This window comes from Anastrepha ludens, chromosome 3 (assembly GCF_028408465.1).
Source record: "Anastrepha ludens isolate Willacy chromosome 3, idAnaLude1.1, whole genome shotgun sequence".
Taxonomy (NCBI): Eukaryota; Metazoa; Arthropoda; class Insecta; order Diptera; family Tephritidae; genus Anastrepha; species Anastrepha ludens.
The window spans coordinates 78,356,857-78,369,061 of NC_071499.1; the positions used below are offsets into that span (position 1 = coordinate 78,356,857).

The 12,205-nt window shown below is 34.1% G+C and overlaps 1 protein-coding gene across 16 annotated transcripts in view; it reads right to left on the reverse strand.

Moving 5' to 3' along the window:
• The window catches only part of LOC128858243 (voltage-dependent calcium channel type A subunit alpha-1), a 273,728-nt gene that overhangs the window by 7,751 nt on the left and 253,772 nt on the right, over window positions 1–12,205 (reverse strand). For all 16 annotated transcript variants that reach the window (XM_054094347.1, XM_054094344.1, XM_054094345.1 and 13 more), the window contains 3 exons: window positions 10,514–10,714; window positions 3,376–3,527; window positions 1,113–1,339 (listed from right to left, as the gene is read on the reverse strand). In XM_054094347.1, coding sequence (XP_053950322.1) covers window positions 1,113–1,339; window positions 3,376–3,527; window positions 10,514–10,714 — 580 coding nt within the window. The remainder of the gene's footprint in view (window positions 1–1,112; window positions 1,340–3,375; window positions 3,528–10,513; window positions 10,715–12,205) is intronic.

Here is a 12,205-nt window from a genome sequence, read left to right on the forward strand (position 1 = left end):
AGTAAACAAAGTAATGACAAAAGGGTGATTCTAACTATTCCGCTCTGGTTATATGAATACCGAAGATGGTATGCGCTTTGGGAGGCACACTGGGGGAAAAATCTCTTCTATAAAATAAGGAAATTCATTGCATTTTTTCCTATGCCCCGACACTGCAATTTAGTCGGAAAACCGACGAAAACTATTGCCACCAATTTTCGTGCCTCTACGTGAAAGTACGAACCCTATATTTTTATAGCATGAAACTTTGAAATAATTCCCATTGATACCAAAACTTCGAATTGAGTTGGGTGCAAAGTTTCTTGATATCTTAATTTTCGGCTAATCTGAACCCAGCCAATAACTCCCCAGTAATCACAAAAATTCGCAACATGCTCACACAATAAAAAAGTTCAATCAAACTTATGAGGGTTCCGTGTCACAGTGGCATCAAAGGTAGCGAACAGGGCGATAGTAGAGCTAAGAAGGCAACCAAAAAGCCATTATACATGTTCGAATGCACTCTTCTAGAAGATATAAAAAATCTGGTAAGGCGTACCAATTATGAAAGTTGCCTGAACAAATGTACCAATATGAACATCACTACAAATCCTTGTCTCGAGGTTCAAAAACCAATATCCGTCAAATTCATAATGCCGGAATATTAAGACCGTTGTTCTTTGGAGAATTGGCCATACGATTTCAACCCACTCGTATTTGCTAAATGGTTTGCCGAAACCTCCGTGCCCGTTTGGTGGATTCGGCGAGTTCACCGTATCTCACTTTATGAATATATGTTCAGGACTCCAAAATATGATATTAGATCATCGGTGTTTAAAAATATCAAACCACCTGAACTTCTGAAGCAGACAACGGACTATTATTAGTATCAATTATTAAATCAATTTGTATCTTTAAATCAATAGCCGAAGGCCTGAGCAGCCAGTGCTTGTTCCTTTTTTTCTTAACTTTTAAGTGGAATAATTATTTATAATTATTACTCTTTTCAATAAATAACTGATCTTAGAACGGATACCGCATATTTAGTAATTAATTGGCAAATAATATTTGCTCTTTCAGTATCTTAGCACTTTGCTTTTAATACTAGACAATTGCTCATTAAAATTACTTACCTTTCTCTTTCGAAATCCCTTAGTCGATCACGCTCTCTCTCATAGAGTTCACGCTCATGATCCCGATATTCATATCGCATATCATAGTCGCGTAGGTGATCTCTATATCGCTCTCGATCGCGATCGCGTTCCCTACTGCTATACAGATCGCGGTACATGGCACGATCCCGCAGCAGATCACGGTGGTGTGGCAAGGAATGAACACTATGAGGTGTCGAGTGATGTGTCTAGAAGGTAACACAAGCAAAAATAAATAAACAAACAATTATTATACGCAAATGAAGGTTAATATACAAAGGAAAATAGCAAAATATTGTTTGTGCTATTAGCGGAAGAGTGGGGATTGGTTAAAATTGTTAACATAGTATTATTTTTTCTTTAGTCACTTTAGGTTATAGAGTGATCCTGTCATTATAAATCCCTACATGCTTCAAAGTTTATTCTGCTCCGCTACCTCTACACCACCTGGAACTTATTCTGATCTCGCGAATGTTTCTAGTCTTTGTTCGACATTGTCCATCTGTCAGCTCCAAATAAAAGAAGGAGCATGCTGAGATACTGGAGTGTGGTTTCTACTTCAGTTTTTCAGTTGCATACTAAGTTCATAACATCACTTCTTTTACTTCCTCTTGATTATCGCCATATTTTCTAAACCGATTTTGTCCCAGCGCGTCTGTCGTTTCGTTCTTGCGTGCTAACGGTGCTAGTTGGATACACCAAATTCAGTTATGCTCTTTTCGACCAAGTCTTTCGAATGCAAAGAAGCACTTTCCCTCGCTCTCTCTCCCCTCCCAGCAGGTACCGCATTGAATATTTTTATAGCTGGAGCGTTTGTTCTCATTCGGACGACATGACCTAGTCAGCGGAGTCACTGATTCTTTATTCACTGCACTATGTCTATGTCGCTGTAAATCTCATACAGCTCATTGCTCAATCGTCCTTGTTCCATACTCCCTATTGAAAATGTGCAAATGTCTAAAAGTCGTTTATAAAATCTATCTTTGGAATACAGCAAGGCCCGCCTCATCGGATGTTGTTATCGCCTAAGTGTCGTATAACAGGGCTGATAGGATCAGAAATTTACTGCGAACTGCGAGCAAAAGAGATCTATTGTGTACAACCTACTGTGGCGTTTTAAAAAAATTAGCACATTCTGGGCTTTATTGTTCCATAATTTACATGCATGCACGACAATACCAAGGAGGTGATGATATTTATGTTGCTTTCTAAGCAAGTCCTTAATAACCTTGAAGCCAACAGTAGCTTAATTTCCAATAAGCCATATCTCTTGGTGTTTGATAGGAGATACAGTGTTTTTTTCTCAATTGTAGTTAGACCAACCATTTTGGCCTCTTCAACTAAGCTAAAGAACGCCATATTGATTATTCTGCTTGGGAGGCAAACATACACTGCGTTAAATATCTATAGTGTAGGGACTTATTTATAACTCCTGATAATTCTGTGCCTTATTTAATTTATTGAAAATATATTTATGTATATTAATAAAATTTCTTTGTCCTACAAATCCCATACAAGCTTCAGACTTGGTGTAAATTAAAATAAAACAAAAAATGAATTTTTTTTTGGAAGTTTCAAACTTTTCAACCAGAATTTTTAGAATTTTTTTTATTGATGTTCTTGGGTGTCCGTATAAAGAAAAAATAAAAAAGTTTGCATTCGTTACATGGGCAAAATGCAAAAGTCTGTTGGCAAGAAAAAATAGCCTAAAATCAATACGATTTTTGAGCTACTTGAAACTTGCACATTATTATGCCAGAATTCAATGAGCTATAATCCTGTGTACGCGGAATTTTTCTACAAATTTTGTTTAAAAAATACTCACATTATGTTCATTTATTGAACTTTTTTTTAATTTACAGAAGGCAGAGAGAAAGATTTGTATTGTAGGAGAAAGATTTATCTTTGCATTCAAGAATTATTAAAGTTTATTAAGAATCAGATAAATTGCCAAAAATTATCAAGTCCATATTGCTGCTATAGTTATTTAACGCTGTGTATGTTAATATCATACTATTTGCGCCAGGAGCATCTTCTTTTTTCGCTAAGATTTAGATTTTGGTTTTTTACGGTTTGCTAGCATCAGTTTGAAGAATTCGCACATAAAGTAAGGCTGGCGGAGAAGGAGATCGCGCTAACATTCATGCGTCCTCGTCTGTTTATATGCCATTCTTCCGCACTCTTCCGCTCGAACCCAACTCAAATTCACTGTTTTCTTTTTAAAGGCTTAAATCAATTTACTTACATGTGTTGGACTTGCGTTAAGTTTTGGAAAATTAATATTTGTTGGCTTCAGCTGCAGTGTTGATGGTTTACTTGGTGTCGGTGGTAGACGTCGACCCATGCCAGCACGTCGCGATGCCAGCGTTGGGTAACTGTACTGTACATGAGTACCACCTAGTTGCGGCAATCAGAGGAGGGCACACGCACAAACACACACAAATACAAATAAAGAAGAGTATTAGTAGGAACATTTTATATTTTCAATGCATTTTTTAGGCGTAATTTATTAATAAAGGTTCGTTATTATTATTTATTGCTTAGATTATGTAATGTAATGCATGTAAGTAGTAATGTTGTGTGAATATAAACCGAATACCAGTTATGACAATTAGTTACATTAAAGTGAAACATTTAGAGAATGTTATGATAAATTAATTATTCATTATTATTATTTGATATTTGATAATTGGGACAATTTGCAAAAATTTTAAATGAAATGAATGCAATGTGCAAAAATGTGTATATTAATCTGGGTATAAAATGGATACATGCATAATATGTATGTAAGTATGCAATATATGTATATGTGTATGTGTGTATGCCTGTCAGCGTGTAATAAATGTATATTGCTGTGATTGCATTTTAATAAGTTATTCCAGTGGTTAGTTACATACATATAGCATAGTAGATAATAAAGGTCCACTACAGCAGTTGTGGGTAAATTAGAATTTGAGAGAAAAATTCTCGAACAGATCAGACATGGGTGTAATGCTATTCAAGAAACAGGGTCAAAATATATACATATATATAATATAAGTAACTATGGAGTTTGATATTTTATAAAGAAAACATTATATGAAAGCGCAATATTTGGTGAAAGCTATATTATGGCCTTACAAGCAGATGTACAAGGAATGGTGGGTGGTAACGAAAGCGTCTCCTTAAGTCGAAATTCTAACAGCGACTCTTTGCGCTGTTGCTGTGAAAAAAAATCTATAATAATTGGGTATTGAATGCAAAATATGAAGAAATATTTAGCACTGCGCGATTTCAATGTTTGGTAAAATCTTTGAAACTCCATTTTGGGAATGAGAAGTATCTGTTATTAAAAGGATATTATTGTCATGCAGCAGGAAGGAAATAAAAAATGGTCTACAACTTCTGTTTTCCCAATGGGGCGAACAACTCACTTGAAGACATCCTCTCTAGAGTTATAACAAAACTATTACGAAATTTGTAATATGTGGCACAAGGAAGGCCATATATTTTTAAGCATAGTTTTTTAACACTTTCAACACCAATTTTTCTTTTGCTTTGATATAAATTTATTTTTTCACTTGTACTGATATTAAATTTATTCTAGAACTATTTACAACAAATTTCAAGTCACCACAATTTCAAGTAAGCGCATTAGAAAGTTACTTCTCAGCAAATTTTGGGCAATTTATTTACTTTTTCCTTTAACTCCTATTGGAGCATAGGGCGGAATTTGGGCAATGGTAGTATACAATTTGCTTGAAACAGTATTTCTTTACTTGAATATTTAATTCAATGTTTGCTGAAAACAATTACATTTACATTTATATATATTATTTATCACTTTTGCTTTAATGAATTTAAACCGGTCAGAATTTTATATACCCGCGCACATTTAAGCAAAATTTAATTTGGGATGGGTATTAATTTTTGGAATTAAACAAATTCATAGACAACGAGAGCTATTGTTTGCTACATCAGGGAGAAGAACGGAACTTTGGTCATAACATAAAACAGTGGGTGTGGTCTTTTTTATGATATGAATAATATTCATGTCGTATCGAAATTTTGGCGAGTTTTATTAAGTCATTATTGGGATACTCACATTTAGTCAAAAGTAGGAATGGCACATATACAAATTTTTCAAAAATTTATTATTTTTTTTTACTAAAGTTAACTCATTATTTTAATAATTTTCCATTGTTTATACCAGATAACAAGTTTTTTTTCTTTTTGAAGATTAGCGTATATGACAGGTGGTCTTGGTTATTGACCGATTCCGGCCATTTTAAATACCAAGCTATCTCGGATGAAGTGTAATATGTGTACCAAGTTTCATTGAAATATATACATTTTGGTTAGAGTTATTATGCGCACGGACGGACAGACAGACATGACTAAACCGACTCCTCTCATCGTTCTCCAATGTTTCAAAAACTAGTCATTATTTTATTACACTTTGCGCAAAAACAAATGGCAACCGTCATCACGGTTCATCAAGCAAAAAACAAAAACAAAGAACGCCGCTGCTATGTCTATAAAGTAAGTATCCAATACTAACGAGGTTTTTCACTGAAACTGATACTGAATTGCCTTGAGGAATATGTGTAAATATACGAGTATCGAGAGTCGAGAGGCTGTGCGCACTAGACCGAATAAATTTGAGTTAACATATTTACTATTCAATACGTCTCTGAGTCACTGGCGGTCGAAGTGTCAAAAATATCTACGCTGCTCTCAATAGTTAGAAAGCACTCAGTCGTCATTCTGGCGAATTTTGTGTAACTAACTTGTCACATATACTTATTATACAAAAGTAACTCAAGAAGTGGAGTCTTCAGATAAATTGAAGCACCGCAATTTAGTTATAGGAGTTCAGTAAAATACCAAAAGCGATAACCATTAACATTCCGGTCGATATTTGTAAAAAAGTAAGAGAGAATCGGCTTCAAAGAATCGATAATGAATATGCTTAAGTTAGTCACATCAGTGATATCGGGTTACATACTCACATGTCTAAGCAGTTTTCTGAAAAATGTGGCTTTCCAAATTTTGAAGGCTTCGTATATCTATTTTCGGTTGGTTTTTTAAGTTGGTACAAATGTTCTTAACTTATTGTAAGATGCCATTTCGTATTTTTAGTTTTTTTTTACAGATACTCGTACAAGGGTTAGACATGTTTTACAATACAGAATTGCTTGAAAGAGTCGTAACGGGTGACGAAGCGCGGATATATGGTTATGACTTCAAAGCTAAAATCCAAATCATCTCAATAATACTGTTCTAAAGAGTCAATTCGGAAAAACCTCACTAAATTTCAGTAATTGTGAAGGTTATTTTCGATTACTAAGGCGTGGTGTATCCTGAGTTCCTACTGAAAGGTCGCACGGCCAATACTTTAACATTATAATGCGCCAACTCACATACCCAGAAAACAACTCCATTAACCACATCTCACCAACGAAAGGATGGGGATTTGCCACAACTGGGGAGATAAAGACCACATCACTGGAAATGCCATCACTGGTCATACCAAAAAACGCATGTTACAAGTGTTTCGAGATCTAGAAAAAGTGCTAGTACAACTATATTAAAACAGGGTGGAGGATTACCCTGCAGAGGACAAAGTAGATAATGTAGACTTAATAAAAATTGTTTGCAGAAAAATAAAAAGTCGCCTATTTTTGAGAGCACTTCGCACTAGACACACTTATATGCCGCTATTATAAATTCTTAAAAGCTGACTCAGAATTCCAAAGAATCTAGTAGACGATGCTTTACACAAAAATACTAAAAATATTCCAAATCGAATGTGTACCACTGCTCAAAACCTATTGTTCGGAGCTTAGAATATTAAGACTGAGAAGAATAATTGATAGCAATACCAAAATAAGTCCGATTGAACTGTTGTCTTAGCCCCTGAGGTGAATAAAATTACGTTACTTTTTCTTGGTGTATGTCATGTGCCGGTCAAATGCACCATTTTTTGGTGTAATGGATAATAATGAAAATTCAGAGATTGAAGCAGTGAGGCAATGTTGCAGAATATTTGCTTATCACCCATCGCTTCCATACCGGAGAGCGGAATTTGAAAAAAATACATAAAAAGCTCATCATTGCTATGATGGTGACCATATAATCCATCAATGAAATATAAATATATGAACATCCAAAGCAACCTGTACTTCAGTTATTATTTGATGTGGTCATAGGCTAACAACAGACAGAGGTCAAACTCGGGGTGCATATCTAACAAAAAAAAAAAAAAATAATAATAATTTTGCAACACTAATCTATTGCTATTATAATTTTTTTTATAAGTCGATATGCCAAGGAAGTTTAATCAAATATAAAACGAAATTATTTTTCTAACTCATTAGTTAGCAACTGAACTTATTTTTCAGATTAGAATCTCATTACCGATGAGTTATTCTATGTTTGGTCCTCCAAGTAATTTGGACATTGTCGAACATTTTTTTGAAAAGTAATTTATTTGTAGGCTTGAGTAAAATGGGAAGTCAACTCAAAATAATTCATAATTTTTTTTTTTTAACTTAGACATTTATTCAATCTGGGAAATTTGTTTATGGAGTTTTTCAAAGTGAAATGTCTTAGGCTCTTTTTAACACTAAAAATATAAATAAAAATAAAAATTAAATACATTCAAAATATTATATTAAAAATGTTAATTTTTGTATTAAATAATAAATAAATTTTTTTTTTTAATATTAAAAGTATACATGTTTTTATTAAATAAATTAAAAATATTAATTAGGTTTTTCGTTTTTTTCTAGTTTTTTAGGACGAAGTATATTTACAAACATTGTAAAAATTTTAAATTAGATTTTGAACAAAAATAATTTTTTTCCGGAAAAGCTTTTTTAAAAAGTATGTTTTATGCCAAAAAGCTAAAAAAAAGAGTTATATATTAAAAGGAACCAAAGATATTTCAAAAGTGCTGTACCAAAATTTTCCACAGTAAATAATTCTTAACATTATTCATTTGATCATCTAAATTTTTAAGTTCACTTTTTATTATACTCAAGCCAAAAATAAATGAATTATCCGAAAAAATTTACTACAGTGTCCGAAATACTTGGAGCGCTTGATTTAGAATCGTTCACAATGGGCATGACACATCAGATCATAAAAAAACTGAGTTACAAAGAAGATGCGGATAATAACAAACCTCCTAATGAATTTCTGCCATAAAAGAAGCTTCGCACACAAATCCTTAACTATGCGAAGGCCTTCATATGTAACTGCAGGACATTAGAAAAGTGCCTACGAAATGGGCAAAAACTATCGACAAAAACGGCGCATTTTTTATTTAAATCGTATAATCCTAACTACATACATACATATGCTAATTTCATTGTTGAAATAAACTTAAGAATTCACTCAAGAACTTCTACTTTTGCTATTTTATGTACTATTCCAGGTGTAGTGAGGTGCGAAAGGCGGCTTGAAAATGGCTTTTGTTGCTGATTTCTTTTCACAATAACTTTTTAACAAGATTTTCGTGTTATATATTTTTAAGATATATTTGTTGATGAATTTTCGCAAAAACGAGCCTTTGATATTTCGCCACAGCGAGGTGAAAAGTTGTCTGTTGTAAAATAGCCATTCATGCTTCTTCTTCTTTTAACAGAAAAGAAATATAAAGAAATCGGAATAGTGAAATTGGAGAATTTTGGTGTATTTGTGCCTGGCTAAGCATTTGTAAGAGGCCGTCGTAGCCGAATGGGTTGGTGCGTGACTACCATTCGGAATTCACAGAGAGAACGTAGGCTCGAATCTCGGTGAAACACCAAAATTAAGAAAAACATTATTCTAATAGCGGTCGCCCCTTGGCAGGCAATGGCAAACCTCCGAGTGTATTTCTGCCATGAAAAAACTCCTCATAAAAATATCTGCCGTTCGGAGTCGGCTTGAATTTGAAGGCCCCTCCATTTGTGGAACAACATCAAGACGCACAGCGTTCATGTCTATTTAATTCAGGAATTCCTTAATTTAAGAATTCCAAAGGCGGGGTTCACTTTTACTCTTCTTTTTGCTTTGTTTTGAACACCTACTTTTCCTGGTGATCTGTCTCTATGGTGCTCAGAGTTTTTACCTCATTTGAGCTGAAAAGAGATTTTAAGCTTTGCGAGATATTCCAGTTAAGATCAAAATCTCAATGCACCCGTATGAGTTTTGTGGCCTCGCCAATATTGGCCTGTTACAAGGATGAAAGATACCAGGTTTGCTCGTTAGGTATGGCGTATGGATTCTACGTGAATCGTTTTGTGTTTTACAAAATTTAGGTTTAGCTTAGCGAAACACAAAACGAATGACGTCGGCATATCTGCCAAATTCGCTCAGAGCCGAATACCGGCCTGCTAGGTAGTACACCTCTAAATATCTTTTCACCATGGGCCTGTTAATCTCTCATATAAAAAGTAAATAAAATTCTTTGAGTCACAACCCTTTTTTACATAATGAAGAGAAATTCATAAAACAGCTATGCGCTATAGAGAAATTTTACTATGGTTATTTGCATTATGACAATTTGAGGAACTAAGGAGTCGTTATTCGTATTATTTCGCTGTAGTGAATTCGAAGTGGTGGAGAGACGAAAGAAAAATTATTCGTATTATAATATTTCGCTGTAGTGAATTCGAAGTGTGGAGAGACGAAAGAAAAATTATTCTCTTAACACAAATTACTACATCCATAACAAATACATATGTATATACTCGGTGTATAATTTTCCTTAAATACAAATATTAAATATAATATAACCTAGACAACATGGAAGTGTTATCACACTGAGGACACCATTCATTCAATCATTCCTAAATACATATAAGTACATATGTTTATATATCTGTTTGTGTGTAAAAGTTCATGTATACGTATAATGTATTGAGGCACATACGAGTAAGCACTGTACAAGTGAGCCGACATCCATGTATTAGTATGTACAAATGTAGATTCACAGGTATTAAAGAGTATTAGTTTTAGAAAAAACTGTAGCATCTGTATGAGTATTTTGTACATACATGTATGTATGTAGGTATATTTGTGTAAGTGCTAGCTGTTAGTATGCAGATTTGTATGCACGCATATGACAAACGATAATGTATGTAGGTATGTATGTATGCAGTTTTAGTTTGATTTACGATTAAAAAACATGAGAGACTGTAGACAAACGCAACAGATGAGAAGATGCGATGAATGAGAGAACGGTTGTTAAATTATGTTAATTTGTGTTATTTTTGAGTTATTTAATTATCAATTTCAATTACTATTTTTATTATTATTATATTTCTTTTTTTTTTTAATATAATAGTTTAGCAAAGATTTTGAAAATTTTTTAGAATAAAACACATTTTAATTTTTTTTTTGTTTTGTTTTTGTACCCATATCAATCCCATAACCAAGTCTATCTCGTTCACGCATCTCCTGAAGTCGAGCGGGACTCGGCGAACGTGATCTTTGACATAGACTTGTTGTCCCATATGTGGGAAAAGGCAGTTCTGTACGCCTACTGCGCGAATAATGGCCACCATAACGAGAAGGCGAAGGCGAACGGGCCGGACTTGTCGATGCTGACCATGAACCTATACAACAACAATACACAGGGGTTTTGGTAGTATCAAATCTCATTTCATATAGTTAACATCAAAATAAAAATATAGGTATGTATATATAAAGATAGTATGTAAATAGTAGATATGTATGTATGTATACAGATACAAATTGTTTTATTTATTTTTTGGTTTTTTTTTTTCATTATTGAGGTAAAATTAATATCTTTTTACAAACACATTTAATACTGATATTTATAAACAAAAATCGATTTAAACTATCAATAAGTATAGTACGAGTAATGTGATAATTTGTAATATATATGTAGGTATGTATGTTTCTAGTTTATCTATGCCAATCGTTTTAGCTGGGAAAAATGTGAAATGCTGAAAGGTGGAAGGTTGAAGAAGATTACAAAATGTTTAGGCTTAGAGTTGACTAAAATGAATAGTCTAGGTTGCAGAGAGAATAATATTGTTTTTGTAAGAAACGCTACATACAAATATTTTCAAAGAGCAGCTGTGTTTGTGTGTCGGTGGTATGTATGTACAGTAGATAGTGGTATTGGAAAATGATGTGTGGATTTAAAAATCGTTAATTTTTTATCAAATATAATACATCGAGTCATCTTAGATTGTTCTCTGATCTCTTCTGCCTCAACAATAACTATAATAGTGGTATTCAATGGCACATGCTTGGATTATTATGATGGAGCGGTTTATGTGCCCTCGGAGATGCAGCGGAATAACACAGGAGCTAACTTCAACACTTTCTGGCTACGAGCAAAAATACATACACTAGTATAGGGTGACTAAAGTGTAAAAGGCATCTATGCAGCAATTATTTGTGATATTTTAATTTTTTTTCTTTAACTTTTTTTCAGACAATTAGTACTGCAAGCTTGACAAACTTAGCGATGGAGCGATAACCAGTTGAACAACGTAGGTTAGATTAGCTTATGGTGGTTGAGACTCTTCAAGATGCTGTAGAGGGGTCTACTTAGGTCTGGTGGTCCATTGGGATATACCCTATGGACAGAAAGTACCGGGAATGTTTAAATAAAGCAAAACAGAGTTAAATTTTAGGCAAATTTATTTTATCTCCTTCAAAATATGACCCGTCTGAAGCACCACACATGTGCCAACGTTTAGCCCAGGTAGCCTCCGCTAGGCCGACGAAGGGATGTCCTTCAGCTCCTTCGCCGCATTCTCTTTGATCTCCTCTATCGACTGAAATCTCCTTCCACGAGGTGGTAACTTCAACTTAGGAAACATAAAGAAGTCGCACTGGGTCACATCAGGTGAATACGATGCTTGCACGTTGGTATTTACTAAGTGTTTGGTCAAATAATAAAACACAATTTGGGTTAAGTGCAATGGCGCGTTATCATCATGCAAAATCCAAGAAATGTTTGCCCACATTTCCGGCCGGCCAGGCAGACACTAATGATCCGATGTCGCTAAAAAATGACAGATGTATGTCTTACAGGCCTACCAACGTAAGAAGAAAATATGGTTCCCACA